Genomic DNA, 23,141 nt, shown 5'->3' with positions numbered 1-23,141 from the left:
AAAAAAAAAAAAAAAAAAAGAAAATCACTTTACATGTTCACACTCTGACTTAGTAGTCTTAAAATGTAAAAGCCAGACCTGTCAAATGTAAAATTAAGGCAAATCATAAAATCTGGTACTCAGAAGAGGGGATAACTCAGGCTCCATCTCATTGTTGAGAGTGGCAATGCCAGGATAGCTTTGACATTCTCACCACCTTCTCTGCACCACAGATGACAAAACTCAAAGGCAAATGTCAGCCTTTTGAGTTTATCAGACTTTCTCCTACACTGGAGTTTTAATATACCCATAACGATGTAATACAAAACAACCAGCTCTATTTAAACTCTCTGAACTTCAGTGTCTTCATCTTTATTCTTTTAGGAATAAAAACACCTATGGCAGCCATTCTTGCCTTCTTCCTAATAGAAGCAGGCTTCCAGAGAACTCCTGATCTCTGGGAAGGTGGGCTGAGCCACCCCCCCCAAAGATGTCCATGTCCTAATCCCCAAAAATTGAATACGTTAACTTACATGGTAAAAAGGAATTGCACCTGGGTGAACCCAGTCATAGCACAGAGCCCTTAAAAGCAGGGAACCTTTGCCAACAGGCATCAGAGATATAACAGCAAAAGAGGCAAGAGCTATTTAAAGCATGAGAAGGACTCAACTACCACTGCTGGCTTTGAAGACAGAGGAAGGGATCCATAAGTCAAGGAATGCACATGGCCTGTAGGAACCAAGAAGGGCCCTCACCTGACGGCCAGCGAGGACACAAGGTCCTGTCCTCCAGACACAAGAAACCGAACTCTGCCAGCAACCTGAATGGGCAAGAAAACAGATTTTCTCCAGAGCCTCCGGAAAGGAGCACAGACCTGCTGACACCTTGATGGAGCCAGTGAGACCCAAGCTGGACTTCTGACCTCCAGAGCTGTGAGATGACAAATGTGTGTTGTTTTAATCCATGCCATTTGTGGAACTCTGTCATGGCGGTGAGGAAAAACGAATCCCTGGGGTAGGCATGTGACATAGCTCTGGTGAAGGGAGAGAAGGGGAACCAAGGGATGGAAGGAGAGTTTGGGCAAGACACTGGAGGAATGCTCCACCCCACATGCTGTCTGCACCCTGTGTGTGGAGACACTGAGGCCTGCAGGTCCTGCATCATCCTGCAACTGTGGAAGATGCTCAGGAAGACAGCGGAGCCTGCCATTGCTGAGCCACTCCATGAACACCAGCCAGAGCCTCCCTCCAGGTACCTTATTATGAGAAAAACAAACTCAGCTTGTTGAAGTTCCATTTAGTCAGGTGTTATTACTCCCAGCAGCATTTCTAGCTGACAGAACACCTTCTTGCCAGGGGTGTTTTGAGGGTTAACTAAGATAACATGAGAAGCTCGGAGTAATGTTCTCACACCATGGAAGTGCACACTATGTGAGCTTTCCCTTCCCTGTACCATGCTGATACTCACTCAGGATGGTTGGCAAAATATTAAGGGAAATATTAGGGAAAGTTGTAAGATTATAGTCTCAAACCTTTTGGAAGGCCAAAAGGTTTTCATTCACAGGCTGAAGGCAGCCAGTTCTTTGGTTACAGCAGTAGGTCATAGGGTGAAGACTAGGGATAACAGAAGCTCCCCCAGTTAAGTCTGTTTACCCCACATTCCTTTGTCTCTATTTGTTTACTCAAGTAAACTTTGTACTGGATGGCCCTCTCAGGCGGAGGTCACGAAGGGGGATTACCCATTCATGGGCCCCAGAAAGAAAATCTTTTATCATTTATAAAACCACTCTTTAAGCCATGTTAATTAGCCAAGAGCCTGTTGACTTAGAACCTCTGTTATTAAACAGATACTGAACAAATGTAAGGAGGAAGTTAGAAGGGATCAGGTAGCTGCAATCGCCCTCTGAGAACAGGTGACAACCTCCCTAGCCCACTAAATCACTATACTCTGGCGTGTGAGTGTATTTTACCCATCCATCACTAAGACAGGGTCTGCAGGACAGACCTCTGCAGGTAGTGATCAACATCTCACTTGATGACCACATAAACTATGACTTCAAAGCCTCCTCTATTTTTTATTTTCTGTCACTGTCTCCTTTTCGCTTCCTTGATATTTATTTTATCAAGTAAAATATCGCACCACTATGAGAGGCTTCTCAAACCCTTTATTTCCAAAAACATAGAAATCTCCTTTCAAGTTCCCCACAGATACGAGTCCAAATAGAAGCTATTTTCACAAAATTACAAACAACACAACCCTCTCTTATCTCTTATCTAATCCCATACACTAAATCTAACATCTGCAACTTTTCATGCCCTAAATCTGTCTATGAGTTCATTAATTCAGTGAATGAGATGTCAACTCATTCATTTAATCAATCAACATTACAGCATGCCTACTCTGCAGCAAAGATGCCTAACAGGATGGAGGCATGACGCGTAGGGGGATGAGGGAAAGACAGAGCGAAAAGGAGACAGTGACAGAAAATAAAATGTAAATAGAAGAAAGAAAAGAGAAGTGAGCATGTAGAGGTGGTGGTGCAGTCCACCGTGGCGATAAAAGCGGCAGCTGCAGCTCCACAGACGCCCCGTCCCTGGCAGCATGTGCCCTAGGAGTCCTCTCTCCAGCCCATTAATGGCGACAATGGCTCTCCCTTTCTGCAAAACTAGCCAATATGCATGGGCAACTTCATGTGGTTGGTGCTCTTTTGGTCAAGGATACACTTCGAAGAGACAAACTCAAATTCTTCCTTATTTCTCATTTTGGAGAAAAAACACACACACACATATACACATACACACCATAAACAAGTTACATGTGACAGCTTATGAAACCACCAGTATCAAGACTACCAGTATCATTCAAAATGCAGGATGGGCTGGGCACAGTGGCTCACACCAATAATCCTAGAACTTTGGGAGGCTAAGGCAGGAGGACTGCTTGAGCTCAGGCATTCGAGACCAGAGTTATGGGTAACATAGTATGTCCTTGTTTCTACTAAAAAATAAAAAAGGCCAGGTGCGGTGGCTCACGCCTGTAACCACAGCACTTTGAAAGGTCAAGAAGAGCGGATCACGAGGTCAGGAGTTCAAGACCAACCTGACCAATCTGGTGAAACCTCAACTCTACTAAAAATACAAGAATTAGCCAATTTTGGTGGTGCATGCCTGTAGTCGCAGCTACTCAGGAAGTTGAGGCAGAAGAATCACTTGAACCCGGGAGATGGAGGTTGCAGTGAGCTGAGATCACGCCACTGCGCTCCAGCCTGGGCAATGGAGTAAGAGGTCATATTAAAATAAATAAATAATAAAACATAAATTAGCCAGTCATGATGGCACATGCCCCCGTAATTCCAGCTACTTAGGAGGCTGAAGTAGGAGAAGCACTTGAGCCTGGGAGATCAAGGCTGCAGTGAGCCATGATCGTGCCACAGCACTCCAGCCTGGGTGACAGAGCGAGACCTTGTCTCAAAAATAAATAAATGCATTATAAAAAGATACTTTTATTAACCTACTGCACTCTTGGCCTTTAGCTTTTTAAAACAGCTTTTGTCCATAACAACAATTCTCAACTGGGGGTGATCGTTTCCCCCCAGGGGACATGCGGCAATACTTGAAGACGTTTTTGGTCATCACAACTGAGGAGGGTTAGTACTGGCATCTAATAGGTAGAGCCCAGAGATGCTGCTAAACATCCTACACTGCACAGGGCAGTCCCCACAATACACCCAAAATGCCAATAGTGACAATGCAGAGAAACCCTAGTCTGTAGCTTGTCTGCTACTCTGGACCTACCACCTGATCCATGGGGTCGCTGGAGTAGTAGTTTTCTGAATGAGTACATCGAATCCACACAGGCTTAAGAAGTTCTTCCTCCTCCTCCTCGTTCTTGTCTGGCGTCGTCTCCTCAGGCTCTTTTTCCTTGATTGAGGTATAGTTCTTGTCTTTGCCAGAGCTCTGGTTGTCGCTCCACCTGTCTTTTTCTTCCTCCCAACGAGCTCTCTTCTTCTCCCTACTCGGGGAGCGACTTCAAAAGAGGGCAAAGGAGGTTATTAATTATTAAATATACTCTTCCATTCTAAAAACTATTCTATTTCACCTATTTGGTGCATTTTCACCTAAAATACCAATACCATGCCAAACCACATACTTTTGTTAAACGAGTGATTCCCAAATACCAGTCTGGTGGCATCAGAATCACCTGAAGTTTACTTGTTTAAAAATACAAATCCCCAGGCCCCACCCCACATCTACTTACTGATTCATAATCTCCAGGGGTGGGGCCCAAGAATCTGTATTTTTAATAATCTCCCCAGGTAATTCTGGTGTGCATCCAGCAGATTCAGGAACAACCGATAAACCGTAACTCCTAGAAGAAAAAGATATTTGCGAAATGTTTGGAAATGTCCACATATGGACAATTTCAGCAATGAGAATGCCAGTTTTGAATCCTCCACATCTTGCTTTGCCAGGAAAAAAAAAAAAAACTTTTAAGATTCCACAAAACAGGGTCCCAATATGGCCATAAATTTAGCCTGAGGCCTATAATTATAATCCAAGAGTGAACCAGTTATATCATGCTAACTATATCTCTGGAACCTCAGACTTGGGTATTACTACTTAGTGAATCAACACTTTGCCGAATTTTGATCCTCACAAATACTAACATTAACTCAGTCAATAAAGGAGGAAAAAACAACTCCATCTCCTTGACATCCTGGGCTTGAAGTCTGCAAAGACCCATCCTAGGGATGTACTTGAAGGAAAAAACATACAGGGTCAGTTGCGCATGGTGGCTCACCTCTGTAATCCCAACACTTTGGAAGACCAAGGCAGGAGGAGCACTTAAGCCCAGGGATTCCAGACCAGCCTGGGTAGCATGGTGAAACCCTGTCTCTAAAAGAAACACAAAAATTAACCAGGCATGTTGGTGCACACCTGTAGTCCCAGCTACTCAGGGGGCTGAGGTGGGAGGATCACGTGAGCCCAGAAGGCTGAGGCTGCAGTGAGCTATGATCGCATCACTGCAATCCAGCCTGGGCAACAGAGCAAGACCCTGTCTCAAAACAATGACAATAACAAGAAAACCTATAGGGTAGATTTTAATTTAAGCCCAAGAAACTTAGGTAGAACACACAGACCTTGAGAATGCAGCTAAGTAGAAAAACTGCTTTATTAGACCATGGATATTACTACTGTCCATGAAAGTGTACATCCTGATCAAAGTAACAACTATTCTCATTAACTCTACCACTAACTTCTAATTTTATAATAGGGAAAGTCTGTATGTATATATGTCTGTGTAGGTATACATATTTGGGGAGGATTAGAAAGTGTACACGTATTATTTATATAACTTCTAAACATTACAATATGCATTAGTTTTGTTACCAGAAAACTTACTGTCAATGTATGTTCACTATAGAAAAAAAAAAGCACAAACATAAACAAAAAGAAAACAAAACCACACATAATACCACTCAGAGATAATCACTATATTTCACAAATGTTTTAATGTTATAGCCTGACCTTCTCAATTCAGTAGTAAATCAGGAACACCTACTTCAATAATTCTATATTTGGAGCATTTTTAACGGGTACATTATTATTCTTTTAAATATATATACCATAATTTAACAAACCTAATAATTGTCATTTAGGTTAACATTTACTTTTCTTCCACCATAAACAATGCTATCATGACCACATTTGTGTTCTTTGCAGACTTCTCAGATTTATTTCCCAAATGTGTACTTTTTAAGGCTTCTCTCCAGTTAGCTACTACTCGTTTAGACAACCAACAAAACCACAAAAGAATTCCCATTTCCACACATCCTATCACCATTGTTATTTTTAATCTTTGCCGTTCTGATGAAAATGTATTTTCATATAATTTAATTTGCAATATTTTATGAATACTGAAATGAATACATTTCATGCTTACTTGTGAGCATTCTGGTCATAGGTATGCAAATACTTTCTAAATTAGGATTAGAGTCTTTCTTTAATTGGTTGAAACAGTTTTTATTAAGATAACTGTCCTCCCTCTGTCGTATGCATTGTAACTGTTTTCAGTTTCTTGCTTTGAAATGTTTGTTTGTTGCTACATAAACTTTTATACAGTCAAATCTAGAGATCTTTTTATGCTTCCTGCCTTAGTATGCCTAGAAACCATTTCCTATCCCAAGGTTAAATAAAAATTTTACATTTTCATCAGTTACTTTTAACACAATTTTTAAATTCTCTCCAAGGTGTAAGGCAGAAATCTAATCTCAATTTTTCCTCCAAATGGCTCACCAATTGCCAGTTTCTCCTCTGATTTGAAAAAAAAAATACAATTTATCATATGTAACTTTACATACTATGTATTAGATGTAAGTAATGCATATTCTTGAATGTTGCTCAATATGTTTCATTGATCTATTTAACCCATACTAAATTTTTCAAATTATTATATATTTCCAGAACATTTAATTATTCCAGAGTAAGTATCCTTGTGTTACTATTTTTCTATATTATCCTAACTTCTAGTTCAAAGAAAAACTAATGACTCATTATAAGTTCTAAAGCCAGTACTCTGAGTCGGGCATGGGTGGCTCATGCCTGTAATCCCAGCATTTTGGGAGGCCAAGGTGGGAGGATCTCTTGAGGCCAGTACTTGAAGACCAATCTGGCCAACATAAGACCCCATCTCTTTTTATATCTTTTAAAACTTAAAAAAAATTTTTTAAAAACCAGTACTTTAACTGAAGTTACATTAAAATTATACATTACAGTCATGCATCACTTAATGACAACAGAGATATATTCTAAGAAATGAGTCTTTAGGTGATTTCATCGCTGTGCAAACATCACAGTGTACCTACACAAACTTAGATAGTATAGCCTACTACACACCTAGGACAGGTGATATTATAGCCTGTTCCTACTAGGCTAGAAACCTGTACAGCATGTGACTGTACTGAATACTGTAGGCAATTGTAACACAGTGGTAAGGACACATTTGAACATAGAAAAGGTCCAGTAAAAAAATAAGGTACTATAATCTTTAGGACCAACATTGTATACAGTCCGTCACTGACTGAGATGTCATGTAGTGCATGAGTATACTGTGAAGAAAACTAGTATTTTTACCACATGGTTATCCACTATGGGACTATGATATACCTTCCTTTCACTACCTCAGCTTCTTTATCATCAGCTACATTTTATTCTTCCCATTGGTCCTATGCATTACAAGATGCTTAATTAATTTATTAATAACTTTCCATAGTGATTTTTAAATTTACTTTTTCTTTGCATCACATTTTCTAACCAGGTAGTCCTTTTTATTAAAAAGGCTATTAAAAATACTGGTCAGGCAGTAATGGCAACTCTTAGTTCCTAGTGGCTCAGTTTTGTTTGTTTGTTTGTTTTGGTGCTTACTCCGAGGCTGGCACTCTGCTGAAATGTCACCACTTTACTGACATTTCACATTTCATCCTGACAGCAAGCCTAAGAGGCAGATATTAACATGCCCTACAAATGAGAAAACAGCCTTGAAAATTAGTCACTTATCTAACACAATAAAGCTAGGAAGTGGTAGTTAAATGCTAATATGGTTGATATAGACATTTCAGCATATTCTAAAAAGAAATACCACCAATGTTTCTTATTATTACCAAGAAACACAGGCAAAAGACATCCTCCCCCATCCTTTTAAACAGGCCTTGTGAATGATGTAATGAATGCTCAAGGTCATCTGTTGTGAACATCAATTAATATTTTTTCTAACACTTTGAGACAGGCATTTCAAAATAGAAACAACAGATTTTTTTTTTAGGTAAGTGTCTTAGGCACTCCAAAATTCAAAATACAAACTCCAAATATTTCCTCTCACCAATATGCTATAACATAAACTGGTAACTTTTCCCCTCCCCAGTATTTCCATCTCTAACTTTTATTTTCTACTGCATTAGTCAGAAATCACAGAATGCAAGTCTACCTTCTGTGCAATCTCCCAGGCATTAGAGAAGAAACCATTAGACCGAGGCTATTTCCAGCACTTATACGTTAAAAATCATCCCCCTCAAATAGGTCCTCAGTGATGTCCACTGACATAATGCCCTGGCTTTTCTCCTATCTCATCTTCTACTCCTCAGGCCCTCTTTTCATCCTTCCTAATTAATCTCATCTAACTCACGGCATTTCATCCTTCCTAATTAATCTCATCTAACCTGGAGCAACATGTAATTGCCCTATCAAAAGCACTTGTAGCACTTAACTTTCCTTTTCCTATTAAGTGAGGATCCTTGTTAATGACTATACCACCCACAGCAGTACAATACCCGGGAAACACAAAAACACCATGTTTTTAATTAGCATGTTGATTGTGTTGTAAGGATATTGGGTAACAATGATAAGCAATGGGGCCTCCTTGCCCTTTTTCAAATTTGTATGGAAAAAACCTGCAGGTTTCAACACTACATATCAGGGATGATATCCACAGGCTCATCATGAGCTAGCATTCTTCATCATGTTAAAGACATCTGCTAATATTTCTAGTTTATTAGTTGTTACTCACAACTGGATGCTGGTTTTACTTTAAATATCTCATAGGCAAGTACTGAGATAATCCTACAGATTTTGACAAAAAGAATATAAATTTTCTAATATTAACTTTCCTATCCATGCAGTCTTGGAATAAACTCTATCAGTTATTTTAATAAACTACAGAAAACATTTGCCAATATCCTAATTAGTGTTTTTATATCCACATTTGTAAGAGAGATTGCTGCGTCATTTTGTGTCAATTTTTTCTCCTTGGTTAAGTTTTGCCATCTGGCTTTTCCTGCTACCACAGAATGAGCTGAGCTTTCTTTCTATCTTTTTTTAGTGTTCAAGACCACTTTAAAACTTTTTTTAGAGGTGGCGCAAAGTCAGCTTTTTCCATTTTTCCCACAATTACTGACCTATTAAAGTTTTCTGCTTCTTGTGTGAAATTATTTTTGCTTTCTTAGAAATCAACCCATCACATTCAAGTTAATTTTTATACTGTTTTAAATTTTTAAATCTCTTTTCATTCCTGTAATAATACACTTTCTGAAATCTAATGTTATGTACCTTTTTCTTTTCTTGATTTCCCACTTTAAAAGTTGTACTTGCATTTATTTACAATATAGTTATATGACTATAGTTCTGTTTCTATTTCATTAATTTAGCTTTAAATCCCTTTTTTTTTTTCTTTGAGACAGAGTCTCGCTCCATAGCTGGGAGCCAGGCTGGAATGCAGTGGTGAGACCTCGGCTCACTGCAACCTCCGCCTCCTGGGGTGCAAGCAATGCTCCTGCCTCAGTCTCCCGAGAAGCTGGGACTACAGGCGCACGCCACCACACCCAGATAATTTTTGTATTTTTAGTAGAGATGGGGTTTCACCATGTTAGCCAGGATGGTCTCGATCTCTTGACCTCATGATTCACCCACCTCGGCCTCCCAAAGTGCTGGGATTACAGGCGTGAGCCACCGTGCCTGGTCCCTTTTTTTGTTTTTCTTAAGCTCCACCAATTTATGTAGCCAAGGGCTCAGATAATAATTACATACATAGTTACTATGTATTTGGCACTTATTTCAGGCCCAGCTCTAAGTATTTGACATGCATTATCTCAATGACCCCTCATCACTCAAGAAGGTACATATAACTGTCTTCAGTTTACAAACGAAGACACTGATAACTTTGCCCAATAATAAAGTTGGGAGAGCTAACAACTGACATCAAATCTGTCAGACTCTAGAGTGTTGTTCTTTGGGATATAGAATTGATTACACCCTTTAAGTTGTGGGTGACAGCAATTTAAGCATTGTCATTTTCTAATGAAAATATGACTGCAGTTTTGCTCCTTTTCTCTGAAACATGTAAATTTAAGAGTGTAATTATTAATTTCCAAGGTTTTTTGAAATATCATGAATTATTAATGTATCGTTTTGTTTGTTTGCTTGTTTGTTTATTTGAGACGCAGTTCTGCTCTTGTTGCCCAGGCTGGAGTGCAATGGCGCAATCTCGGCTCACTGCAACCTCCACCTCCCGGGTTCAAGTAATTCTCCTGCCTCAGCCTCCCAAGTAGCTGGGATTACAGGCATGTGCCACCATGCCCAGCTAATTTTGTATTTTTAGTAGAGAGGGGGTTTCTCCATGTTAGTCAGGCTGGTCTTGAACCCTCGACCTGAGGTGATCTGCCCGCCTCAGCCTCCCAAAGTGCTGGGATTATAGGCGTGAGCCACCACGACCTGCCCCTACCTAATGTATAATTTTATAGCACTGTGGTCAGAAAAAGTGGTCTGTATAATTTCTAATTGTTGGAAATTTATCAAGATTTTCCTTGTGCATAATCAACACATCTTGAAAGTAAAGGCTTTTAAATTACAGGCTGCTTTCGCTTTTCACAAGTCATCTTGGACAGACTCTGAGCCCATTATGAAGACTTCGCTGACACTCTATACATGCACAAAATCTGAATTCAAGGAGAGAATCCTATGACTTCTTCCAGTGTCAACTCCTTGCTTACCTTCCAGATCTCTTATACTCTTTTTTGTAGGACCTTTCCAGAGATGGTGATCTTCGGTTGTCTCGATGCCTGTGTCTCTCCCGTTCTCGCTCTCTTAAAGGAATTAATACACAGAGCTGTTTTCAACAGAAAGACTCAAAAACACCATCTCTTTTCACTGAATTCATCTTCTAAATCAATGGACCACATCTAGGAATTTTTCAGGTACTATTCACTAGGGGACATTTTTATGCCTCCTTAATTTATTACAGGTTATAAAGGAGCTTTCCCCTTTACAGAAGTTAACTAACTTGGACAACTTTTGTGGTTTTCTTTAAAGAAACAAGTCATATGTGATGCTAAGCAATAAAGGGAATTTTATCCTGATCTTCCCTTAAGATCTTGCAATCAGCCAATCCTTGGTTATTTAACCTACAGGGAAAACTATTGATTTCTAGAAAATGCTCTCACCCATCAAATAAATGCAAATTATAAAGCTTTTATAGTGAAAATTAGGACAAGGTTCTACAATGAAAGAGCTCTTAACACTTATGGCTTATAAGCTTGAGTTGTAGTTTTAACTATCACCAACCTGCCACAAGGCCATGACTGAGTCACTTGAATACTATTTTTCACCTGGAAAAAAACTCTAAATGGAGATGCTGGATTTACTTAATGTAAAAAAGTATAATGAGGAATTTTAAAAACCTTCCAATGTAAAATTGGAGTTTTATAATAATAGCTTTTGAGCCTATTTAACAATAAGGATCTAGAAGAGATATCTGAACTCTAGTGTGTCTGAATCAGAACCATAAGTCTAAAGGAAACAACCTTCCAATCTTAGAATAGAAAAAATAAAATGCTATATTAACCTGAGTCCAGCAAGAAGACCATAAAAATGTCTGAACTCAAAAATATCCCCCAAGCTATCACCAAACAGAAATGTCAATACATGGAAAATAGAACCTACAAAACTGACAGAGGTCAGCAAGTGCTTAGGTATTAAAACAGAAATTGTTTTTCAGTTAAAGATTTCCCTGTTCTAGAGGAAGACTCCTTTGAATAATGTTTCCAATATACACACAATCCTCAGGCATATATCAGCTGTCCCACATAAAGCAGCCAGAGATTGGGACTCTACATTCTTCATCTCACACATTTCTAAAATCACAGTTTACATCTGGGCAGTAAATCTCAATTATTATACAGAAATTAGTGAACCATGCCACATGTCAAAGATATATGTAATTTGTAATGGCACAGCTGTTGAAAAGAATTGCCTATATTTCCAAATAAAAATCCTAATTAGAAGATATTTCTAATTTTTGTCTTTTAACCTGTAGTCAATAGAATTTTGCATTTAAGAGTAACACTTCTGGCCGGGCGCAGTGGCTCATGCCTGTAATCCCAGCACTTTGGGAGGCTGAAGCGGGTGGATCACAAGGTCAGGAGTTCAAGACCAGCCTGGCCAGCATGGTGAAACTCCATCTCTACTAAAACTACAAAAAATTAGTTGGGCATGGTGGTGCACGCCTGTAGGCCCAACCACTTGGGAGGCTGAGGCAGGAGAATTGCTTGAACCCAGCAGGCAGAGGTTGCAGTGAGCAGGGATTGCGCCACTGCACTCCAGCCTGACAGAGCAAGTCTCCGTTTCAAATAAAAAAAAAAAAAAAAGACTAACACTTCTAATGATGATTGGTACCCCTGAGTGGGTAGAACTTGAAAAGAACAATTTGGATATAAATCACATTAGTAACACTATTAAGACAAACTCACTTAAAGCAAAAAAAGCTATTTTTGTGTTACTTTTCCCAAGATTCTTCCTTGTTTGCGAACATTAAGATATTCCTTAGGTACATTATGCTAGTTCTCCAACGTTTACACGTGTACTGTCACCAGGACAGCTGTGAGAATTCTTGCTGGGTGAAGCCCAGGGCACACTTCCTTACCACTCAGCTGAACAGTGTGCTTGGTGCACTACATCGGCCTGTGGTGATTTCTTTCCTCATCCCCTAGAGTAACTTTCATCTTTTGTGACAGCAGATATATATATCCACTTCTATATAGATCTTGCCTAAAAACAGTCCAACCTAAAACAACTTGCAATTGTTATTCAACCACATTTTGGAGGCAGAGAGAAAGAGGGAAGACAGAATTTGTAAAAGGATAGATTAATTTACCCCAAAAGTAGGGGACGAGCAGCCAGAGGACAGACTACGGAATTTGCATAAACTTAACACAATCCAAATTTATGAAGTTTCAATTTCCTCAATATACTTCTAGAAGTTATATTAGGACTTCACGTGATCCATGTTTGTTTCACAGAAGCATGCCATATAAAACAGATGACTGACACTTCGCCTAATTAATATCCCAAAGGGAGCCAATTATAATGAAGCTATGCCACTAGGTAGCTCCAGAGCAAATGCCCCAAGCACATTATAAAACAACTCGAATATAAATAAAGACCATTTTAGAAAGATATAGATCCTCATAGTAAAGGAGGTTTAGGATAAATCAGGTTAGAAGTAATTCTTATGACACTTGATTTTACTGAGATCCTCAATCCACAGGACTTCTGAGTTTCTTCAAACAAACATATAACTCAAAGTTGAAGCCTTGATGGAAAAATGTAGGATTTACAGCAGAGCCCTGACAACTCCTCTAGTAATAGCCTCTCAAAACAGAGGGGGAAATACAACACTATCTAGAACGTTTGCCACAAAATTCCCAGAAACAAGATTGTGGACAATTAGTTTAGAGTCTGAAGAAAACTACTTAGAAACTATTTACTCTTTCCAGTTTAGATTTGTACTATAAAATTGTAACATTAACTATCACATGCCTCTGCCAGCTAGTCCATCACAGAATGATATTGACCAGAAACAGCAGTTCAAGCTGAAAAAGTTTTTAAAGTCTACCAACTCTCACTCAGCTTTGGCCCACCGGAAATCAGTCATCCCTACAAGAAACGCATTCCCTTCCACCTTCCACCAGGCCACCAGGGAGAGGGAACAAAACATTTTCCTTCTGAACCTTCTGAGCACTAGTCCCTCTCTTCAGGGCAGAGAATGGCCACTATCATTTAATTTACTGGCAAAATGTTCAGTCAGAACCAAATCAATAAAGCCATGAGAAAAATGTGGAAACAGATGTGAACTGGTTCCTGAAATCAGCTGCAGAGCGACAAGAGCCAAGACCAGCTCTCTGCAAACCCAGAGTGAAGTGACTTGGTTTGGGGAGCTCAAACACTTTCAGCACAAAAGTTCCACCAGACAATGAAGGTAAGTACACTACAGGGGAATGAAAGAGAAGCACCAGAATTAGCTTGACAACTGAAGACCTCAAATCTTCATCAACCCAAGAGTTCACTGAGGTAATAAATAAACATTAGCACCACTGTTGTGTCTTTTATTTTCCATATAAACCAATGGTTCTTAGGCTCTTAGGATAACAGACTCATACCCTCCTCTTTGAGAATCTGATGTAAGCTTCCTTATAGAAAGACATACACACACAAAAAGTTGCATATAACTTTAGAGTATTTCTGAATAAGCCCAGCTAGCATTCCAGTTTTAGAAATGCCTCCTTGAAACTTTTTTTCTCTCATACTTATATATGTTTAGTCTTTTGGAAAAAGAAATGTAATATAGAATGGAATAGTATTTTTTAAATACAACTTTCTTCAATAAGAATCCAATTCAATGCAACAAAATCGGGTTAAAAGCTGTTTGCGGCCGGGCACGGTGGCTCACGCCTGTAATCCTAGCACTCTGGGAGGTCAAGGCAGGTGGATTACCTGAGGTGAGGAGTTCAAGACCAGCCTGGCCAACAAGGCAAAACCCTGTCTCTACTAAAAACACAAAAATGAGCCAGGCATGGTGGCACATGCCTATAATCTCAGCTACTCAGGAGGCTGGGGCAGGAGAATCACTTGAACCTGGAGGGCAAAGGTTGCAATGAGCCCAGATTATGCCACCACGCTACTCCGGTCTGAGCAACACAACAAGACTCCATCTCAAAAAAAAAAAAAAAAAAAAAATTAGCCGGGTGTGGTGGCACACGCCTGTAATCCCAGCAACTTGGGAGGCTGAGGTGGAAGAACCGCTTGATCCCAGGAAGTGGAGGTTGCAGTGAGCTGAGATCTCACCATTGTACTCCAGCCTGGGCAACAAAGTGAGACTCTATCACAAAAAAAAAAAAAAAAAATGCTATTTTGAAAACTAACTTTCATAATGTGTAAATAATTTTACTTCATTAAACTACAAAGAAACAAACCAAGAAGTCAACAATGTACAATAAATTTCCACCTATCCTAAAAATCAGAATGTCCTGCCTGTTAGCTAATTTGATTCTTCGTTAACATGCAGATCACCAGTTCCAAAAAAACTCAAATGCTGTAACCTGATAAGATGATCACACTGAATATAATTTAATCTATGAAAACACAAACAAGACCTTTCATCTCATGGGATCATCATTAAAATGTCAACTGCATTCTCAGAGTAAAAGTCTTATATTCACTGAAATGAATCTACACTGGTAGAGTTGGAATGCTTTTCAAAAGCAATTTTTTTCTGACATCAACTTACTTACTTGTCAGTTGGTCATTTCTTCCTCTTGAAAAGAGAGTCCAAAATGTGCCTTCTTTCCTTGTATAAATCAAGATGCACTACTGGACCCTTCTGGTTTGGTTGCCGTAAGTGGAAAATGACTGTGCCTGGGCCCCTGTGGTTCATTGAAGAAATACACACGTGTGGCTTACCTGCTCCGCTCATAGCTGCGGTGGCGAGACGGCGTTCTCCCTCGGTCATAGTCAGATCTGTAGCGGCTGTCTTGTCTTCTCCTGTCGGGACTGCGGCCTCGCTCCCGTCGATCCAGGGACCGATGCCTCTCCCCTCGCCCATGACTATGATCTCGGTGCCTGTGATCATCGTAGTGTTTCAGCCTTTCTGGGGACCTTCTCTCACTGGGAGCCTTTGGGAGTGGGTATGGAGGGAGGTGTCTGAAATGAGGACTATTGCTGTTGTTAGCACTGGGCAGGAAGGAACTAGGATTGTTCTGGAAACTATTAAAACTGGGAGGTGGGAAGTTGTGGTGAGAATAGCCTGGAGGGTACTGGTAGTTAACCTGCTGCGGCATGACAGGAGGGGGCGGGGGGTGAGGCATGGAAGGAGGGGGCATCATGAAGGGGAAAGTGCCTTGTCCAGGAGGTGCCCCAGGGACTGGGGGGTTATTAGGACAGGGCATTGGTGGTGGCATGGGAGGAAAGCAAGGAGGAACTGGGAAGGGGTGCCTCATCTGGTGGTTGGGGAAAGGGGGCCTGATTGGGCAGGGGGGAAGAGGGCCTTGTGCTGAAGGAGGCATAGGTGGGGGGAAAGGTACAAAGTCCGGTCGTGGAGGCAAAAAACTGGGGGCTGGAGAGTTTGAGAAAGTGGTGGAAGGGGCACTTGGAGGTTCATATTGATATTGCACAGGAGGCTGCTGAGGGTGAAGCAGCCTCAGATTTTGGGGCCTGAAGGATGGTGCTGAGGGTCTGGCTCCATGTCCTCCTCGTCCTCGGGGACATCCTCGTCCTGGGTGGAACGACATTCTGTGACTTCATGGTGGAAAAAAAAAAAGGGAAGAGTTTTGTTTTTTAAAAATCCTCACTGTGTTAACAGCGTTTCATAAATGCCTGACCATCTTCATGAGCAACTCAAAGACTCCCTAGTGAAGGCACTGGAATATTCCACCCATTCAATACTGGGTTCCTGCTAACATCTGAAACCCTTCAAGGTCAATAAACTCCTCTTCCCCTTTCTTGGCCACCCAACCCACTGCCACGTTTAGTCCCTTGACCGACCATTCCTGAAAGCTGCTCCACCTCCAAAATGAGCAATTCAACATCCCATTGTTCAACCATTTGCTATCATGCCTTTGCTCAAGTTGCCCTCTGATCTTGACCTCACCACGGGAGGTCCCAAGCACATCTGCACCAGCATCTTCCCATCTTCATCTCCCTCTCCATTCAGCACAGACTCCGTTGCCCGGCATAGCATCTCCATGATTCATTTTTAATACCCTACACTCCTCTGCCCTGCTCTACTTCAGTCACAAGAAGCTGGCAATACCCCAGGCTTCAAAGAACCCAATAATTTGCTTTCTGGAGGCTGACCAGAAAGTAGTACTATAGAAAAATACCTGACTGGGCAGGGTGGTAGCCAAAGAAATTCATGATCACTGGCTTCTGCCAACTCATTCCTCTGGCATGGTGCAGTAGTCAGCTTACTTTCTGAACTACCCACCATAACTACTGAAAACATTCAGGACCTTTCCCCATATCCCATTCTCTCTTCACAGTCAACACACAGCTAGTCTCCTACCAAGGAGAAACACAAAAACCATCAGAAAAGAACTCCTTCGACTTCTCCTAACATTCCTACAATGGATCTAACTCCAGCCTCTCCCAATTCCCTCCTCCTGACAAAGCCTATCCTGCCACAAGTGCTCTGGATCCCATCTCCAAATGCATATTTGGGATTACCACCCTCCTTTGCAATCTTACACGTCTCCCCACTACCAGACCCTTCGCATCAGCATTTGAAAGTGCTTGGGTTTACTCCAGCATAAAGTACTTTCCTCGGCCTCCAGGTTTCCCTTGACTTTGCCCCTTCTGTGTCCTCCCCTTCAAAAGTGGCTGCAGACTGAATGTTTGTGTCCACCCCAAAATTCATGCCGAGAAAAGCCTAATGCCCAATGTGATGCTATATGGAAGTGGGGAATCTGAGAGGTAACTACGATACGATTAGTACCCTTATAGAGAGAGGAAGAGAAAAGAAATCCCCGCCACAACCCCTTGCCAGATGAGACTACAACAAGAAGGCAGCCACCTACAAGGCAGGAAGAGGGTGTGCATCCGAAACCTGGCTGCGCGGGCACCCTGATCTCGGACTGCCAGCCCCCAGAACTGTGAGAAATAAATGTTTACTGCTTAAGTTACCCAGTCTACGGCATTTAGTCATGGCAGCCCAAGCTAAAACAAAAGTGCATATACTTCCAACTCACTCTAATCCAACTTCAGCTTCCGCCACCCTCCAATGAGCGCCATGATCAGTGTCCGCCTCGTCTTGAAAACCAAAGGTCATTTGCAATCAACTTGCTTGATCTCTGTTGGATCAGTCCAGTTGCCTCCCCGCTTGCCTTCCCAGCCCCCACCCCCATGGATGTGTTTCTTGGCATCCTGACATAACGCCCTAACTGTGGCTTTCCTACGTCTCTGGCTGTTCCTCACACCAGCTTCTCCTCTGCTCGCTCTCTCTTCCAAAGTGACACTACCCACCTGTACTGCTTCAATTACCACCAATGTGTCAGTAACTCCCAAAGTTATATCTTTAGCCCCCAACTTCTGAGCTCCAGACCCTCACTACCAATTGCCAACCTGATCTCTCTCTTTGAGTATCTCACTGACTCTGCAAATTCAACAAAACATATGCTAAAAGGAACTAATTACCTTTCCCTCCAAGATAAACATTTGCTCTTTTCCTAGTATTTCCTATCTCAATAAATGACACCATTAATGGTCCTTAAGACATATACCAGAGAATCAATCACCTGACTTGTCCTCCCTCACCTCCCCATCCTTAGCTAAAACTTTATTTTTAAATTGCTATCACTTATATGGCAACTATCCCTTAATAAAAAATAAACAAAAATTCCTATTGTTTCTGCTTCATAAATACTTCCTGAATTAATCTACTTCACACCATCATCTCCTGCATAACTATTACAATAATATCCTTGCTGGCCTTTCCGCAACCCTGTCACTGCCCCCAGAGATTCATTAGGTTCCTTACTCTCACAACACTCTCTGTTGCTTCTTAGCAGGTCTTACAATAATTACAATCCACCTACTAAGGACCTAATTCCACCTTTAATGTCTACCGCACCTCGGAACTGCAAGCGCTTTCAAGGCAGGCTCTGGGATTTCCATTAACAGTTCTGGTCTGGCTTCCTAGCCCTGTGCATGGCCCTCTGTCGTACTGTGCCCACTGCTGAAAGAATGAGCATATTATCCCCTCTCCCCATGCATCTAAACCCTTTCCACCCTCTATAGGCCAGCACCAATGTTTGTTCCTCTCTCTGTTCTCCTAACCACTGCCATTCGCATCACAACACTCACCATGTATTGCCTTGCATCATGATGCACTGCCTGGATATGTCACATCTTCTGCAGAGAATATGAGCTCTAAAAAACAGAAAGAATGAAACCGACATAAACGTATTTCCCCAACTGCCAATGGTAAAAAATACTTCCGCAATTACCATAACACTGATTTTGCAGCTTCCAATACACTTAGCCTACTAACAAAATTAAAAGCATGTTGAACTGTATTAGAGTTTTCAACTACATTTTTAAATGTCCTTAAATTTTAAAATATCCTTAGCACTTTGGGAGGCTGAGGCAGGCAGATCACCTGAGGGCAGGAGCTCAAGACCAGCCTAAATAACATGGAGAAACCTCGTCTCTACTAAAAATACAAAAGTAGCCGGGCGTGGTGGCGCATGCCTGTAATCCCAGCTACTCGGGAGGCTGAGGCAAGAGAATAGCTTGAACCCGGGAGACAGAGGTTGCAGTGAGCTGAGATCATACCATTGCACTCCAGCCTGGGCAACAAGAGCAAAACTCTGTCTCAGAAAATAAATAAATAAAATAAAATAAAATGTCCTTATTACTAGTTTTGCTGACTCAAAACTATCACCAGCTAAAAAGACTTAAATCATAGGCATAGATCATCTCTACTTTGTTAAAAAGACTAGGGGAAAAAAATCATTTCCCCTCTCCCTCTTCATATTCTAGTTTCCTGCATGGTAAAAACATGTAGGCATAGACCAAACACAAACATCACAGTGAGGCCAGCTTTCCACTTCAAACATAACCATAATCTTGTTAACACAACAGTTACGATTCTTGATTTTCATTCTCAGTTCCTCCCACAGAAAAACATTGTAAACATGAATGATTTTCCAAATACTTGAACTTCAGCAAAACATCCAAAAACACTCACATAAATATTGAGTACAAAAAGCTTCAACATAGAAACATCTTCCTAAAGTCTTCCTAACTAAAAGTCTCACCAATAGAACTTTACTGTGTAGGCTTTCAAATGGCTCATGAAAATAATTTCAGATTATGTTATCAATCACTGTGCTTAATAAATAACAGGCAGCAAATAATATCTGATTTTTTTTTTTTTTTTTTTAAGAGACAGAGTCTTACTCTGTCCCTAGGCTGGAGTGCAGTGGTGCAGTCATAGCTTACTGCTGTCTCTTACTCTTGGGCTCAAGCAATCTTCCCACCTCAGCCTCCAAAATAGCTAGAACTACAGGCATGAGTCACTGTGCCAGCTCCTGATTATTATGACCCAGTCCCGTACCCTCATGATAAACCTGGGGCCCAGGCACCTGCTCCTGCCACCATAGGCTACTCACTGCCAACAGAATCAAGTTCAAACTCTGTGCTGGCATTTAAGACCCTAGAGACCCTGAACCCAGGCTTGTTCTCCAGTACTTCCAGAAAGAGCCTACTACCCCATATTTTCCCAACTGATTACCATACAAGTACAAAGAACCAGCTAGTTCTTCCCTCCCACTCTCCTCTCTAAAATCTCCCATCCTAGGCGGAGGTTGCAGTGAGCTCAGATCACACCATTGCACTCCAGCCTGGGCAACAGGAGAGAAGCTCCATNAAAAAAAAAAAAAAAACCTCCCACCTAGGAATTTGTCCAATGAATTTCCATCCATCTACCAATCTCAAACGCCACCTCCTCTATGAAGCCCTTCCTGATTCCCTTAGGTAATCCCATTCCCTCTAGACTTAGTCTACACTTAATTCTTTCACAGCACTTACCAGAGGCTGCCTCACATCATGGTGAAGTATGCAAATGTCTAACTCCTCCACTAGATTACCAGTTCCTTGATGACATGGGTTGATTCAGTCATTTCTGTATCCCGTATCCTTCGGGAAAAGCATCCTGCACACTGTAGGTGGTCAATAAATGTTTACTGTCTCACCAATAGTATGTTTCCATGTTGCTACTGTACATTTCCCTTCCATGTACCTCCACAACAGAAAGCAGACCTTTTCACTGATTCATGTGACATTTAATGAGCCCATACATGGGAAGCACTGTCCCAGGCCCTGCAGACTCAGAGATAAGAAAGACACACAGCCTGTAGGGCTCAAGGAACTCAGAGCCCACATACAAATAAGTTTTTTAAAAATTTCAAATAATGCAATAAACACAAAAAAAGAGATATGTGTAGGGCTTAGGGAACACAAAGATGTATGCCGAACCTAGAGGTGGGCAAAAGTCAGGGTCATAAACACTCTTGTACAGTGTGTAACAACAGCTCAATATTCACTACCAGATCCTTGTGGATGTTTCTGTAGTCAGAAAATCTAAAAATACTAATCATGAAATTGACCTATTGACAGCACAATCCGGCTGTGTTGTGAATGCAAACTTTAATTCCAAAGTCAAGAAATTCACCGCACCTGGAAAAGTAACTGTTTTCTCCGTCTCTTCTCAGTTGCTGTTTGAAAGCAGAGACACTGAGGGAACTGTCTTGAATAGTTAACACGGCTAGGAACGCCAGTACACGCAATAAGAGTTGTAAAGTGTGACTACACATTTATTGAGACCTCCCTCTTTCCCCAGGTGGATCTGCAGGGCAGTCACCTTCATCCTGCTCTGCAACTGCATGCTTAGTGTTTGCATCTCCCGCCAGACCTTGCGCCCCACGAGACAGGGACTGAGCTCAGGATCTTGCTCCCCTCCGAGAGCCGGGCGGCCCCAGGCCTGGACCACAGCATGTACTCCACAAATGAATGAAAGGTCTCCTTTTTCACTTTCATTTATTTGCGGAATCCAGGCCTAGGGTCGTTCTTTTGCCCTTAGCTGCAGATCGGAAGTGGGGCTGCCCGACCCTAATTCCCGGACGCCTTTCACCCCAGCCCCGGAGGCTCCAGCCCAGAGACTCCAGTTTAAATTCTGACACTCGGAAACTGTCTTCTAGCACTTGCAAAGTACCCCTTTTACCTATAAAAGGCTCTCAGGCCGCGAGATCGCCGTCAGAGCAAAGCCAGGCTACTACTGCAGGCACCAAGACACTGGCGCCGCCCGAGCCTCCGGAACAGGAAACCGAGGGAATTAAAAAGCAAACCTGAGAAAGCTGGGCCAAGGGAAGAAAAACGCTTCTGCCCACCGCAGGGCCTTGTACGCGGTGATTGGCACGTCAGAGAGAGCGATGGACGTCTAGACCAATAGTCAGTAAAAGACCCTTTGGAGCCCGCCCTCCCTCCGCCTAAATTCTCCAATCCAAAAACGCAACCGGGGGAAGGCGTGCTTCCGCCCGGAGAGGGCAAGCAGGACTCAGGCTCCTGCTTTCCCGGGTACTCTCCAGCTGCCACCGCTTTGCTGCAAAGCTGACGGGCGCAAAAACATGAGTGACACCGCCGGATGGCACACTGGCCTCCGACGTTACCCGAAGCTCCCTGTGTGGGTGGTGGAGGATCATCAGGAGGTGAGCGGACGGCGGCCGGGCTCTGGGGCAGAGTCGGCGACACCCTGACGCTCCGAGGACCAAGCAGGCAGCACAGCCGTAGCCTCGGAGTCCTGAGAGTTAGCCAGAGTTAAACTGCCCGATTCCGTTGCTGGGGGGAAGACACCAAAACAGCTAACTAGGAAGAATAGGAACTAACCTTTCCGTGCGCTCCCTACGGGTCGGGGCAATGTATTTACCTCGGTTTGCCCCAAATCCCAGGACCAAACAACTAGTAGCGTCGGGACTCGAACCCGGACAGTCTGGCTACAGAGGACACGGGGCCCATAAATCTAATAAATTTGTTTTAAAGTAGCACCAATAGGCTTGGGAATGGGAGGCGGTTCTCTGGATGTTAAAAAAGAAGAAGGATTTACTGATGGTGAAAATTAATGGGAGAGGAAGATAGGTTTCTCAGGACCTAGATATAATGTCTATGACCTTGAGAGAATGAGAAAGCCTGGGTGAGACAGTGCTTTCAAATTAGGTATTAAACCTAAAACTAGAGAAGATCGAAGAGGAGAAATGGCCTTTACAGACCACCTAGCCCAACCCCACCATTCTCAGGGTACCAGAAAGACCCTAACCAGCCTGGACAGCAGAGCAAAACCCCATCTCTACAAAAATAGAAGTGAAAGAAATAGCTGCACGGAGTGGCATGTGCCTGTCATCCCAGCTACTCAGGAGACTGAGGTGGCAGGATCTCGTGAGCCCAGGAGTCCAAGACTGCAGTGAGCCATGACCACATCACTGCTCTCTAGGCTGGACAACAGAGCAAAACTCTCTTTTTAAAGAAAATAATAAATAAATAAAACTTTGAGACCTAGAGTACCTTGAACACCTCATTAGCGTTAGAACAGGCATTAAGCCATAGTTTGTTCCTGAGCCCCAGTCCTTGTCTGTTTCCCCTCATGACCTGTTGAGTTCAAGGTGGCAGCAGCAAGGCAGCTGGAGGTGCAAGTTGGAAGTTCTGAGGACAACGTAATGCTTGAGATTATCATCTGCACCATTTACAAGAAACAAATTTTTATCTTTTTCCACTTTTTTTTTTTTTTTTTTT

General features: G+C 42.0%; 2 protein-coding genes across 7 annotated transcripts in view; one reads left to right on the top strand and one right to left on the bottom strand.

Moving 5' to 3' along the window:
- Nucleotides 1-21,734, bottom strand: part of DROSHA (drosha ribonuclease III) — a 140,076-nt gene extending 118,342 nt beyond the window's left edge. For 2 of the 5 annotated variants that reach the window (XM_017526833.2, XM_017526834.2), the window contains exons 1-7: nt 21,580-21,734; nt 20,388-20,518; nt 18,660-18,723; nt 15,264-16,097; nt 10,520-10,612; nt 4,237-4,347; nt 3,774-4,005 (exon numbers count right to left, since the gene is read on the bottom strand). In XM_017526833.2, the coding sequence (XP_017382322.1) occupies nt 3,774-4,005; nt 4,237-4,347; nt 10,520-10,612; nt 15,264-16,097; nt 18,660-18,679 (1,290 nt within the window). In that variant the 5' untranslated portion in view covers nt 18,680-18,723; nt 20,388-20,518; nt 21,580-21,734. Of the gene's footprint in view, nt 1-3,773; nt 4,006-4,236; nt 4,348-10,519; nt 10,613-15,263; nt 16,098-18,659; nt 18,724-20,387; nt 20,519-21,035; nt 21,106-21,579 lie in introns of all 5 variants that reach the window. The other 3 variants (XM_037737875.1, XM_017526835.2, XM_037737876.1) reach the window with 3 other exon arrangements.
- A 127-nt stretch (nt 21,735-21,861) lies between these two features.
- Nucleotides 21,862-23,141, top strand: part of CUNH5orf22 (chromosome unknown C5orf22 homolog) — a 28,584-nt gene continuing 27,304 nt past the window's right edge. The window contains exon 1 of one of the 2 annotated variants that reach the window (XM_017526836.2): nt 21,862-22,063. In XM_017526836.2, the coding sequence (XP_017382325.1) occupies nt 21,983-22,063 (81 nt within the window). In that variant the 5' untranslated portion in view covers nt 21,862-21,982. The remainder of the gene's footprint in view (nt 22,064-23,141) is intronic. The other variant, XM_017526837.2, reaches the window with a different exon arrangement.

This window comes from Cebus imitator, unplaced genomic scaffold (genome assembly GCF_001604975.1).
Source record: "Cebus imitator isolate Cc_AM_T3 unplaced genomic scaffold, Cebus_imitator-1.0 Scaffold44, whole genome shotgun sequence".
In the NCBI taxonomy this organism is placed as follows: Eukaryota; Metazoa; Chordata; class Mammalia; order Primates; family Cebidae; genus Cebus; species Cebus imitator.
This window is presented reverse-complemented; position numbering and strand designations above follow the sequence as displayed.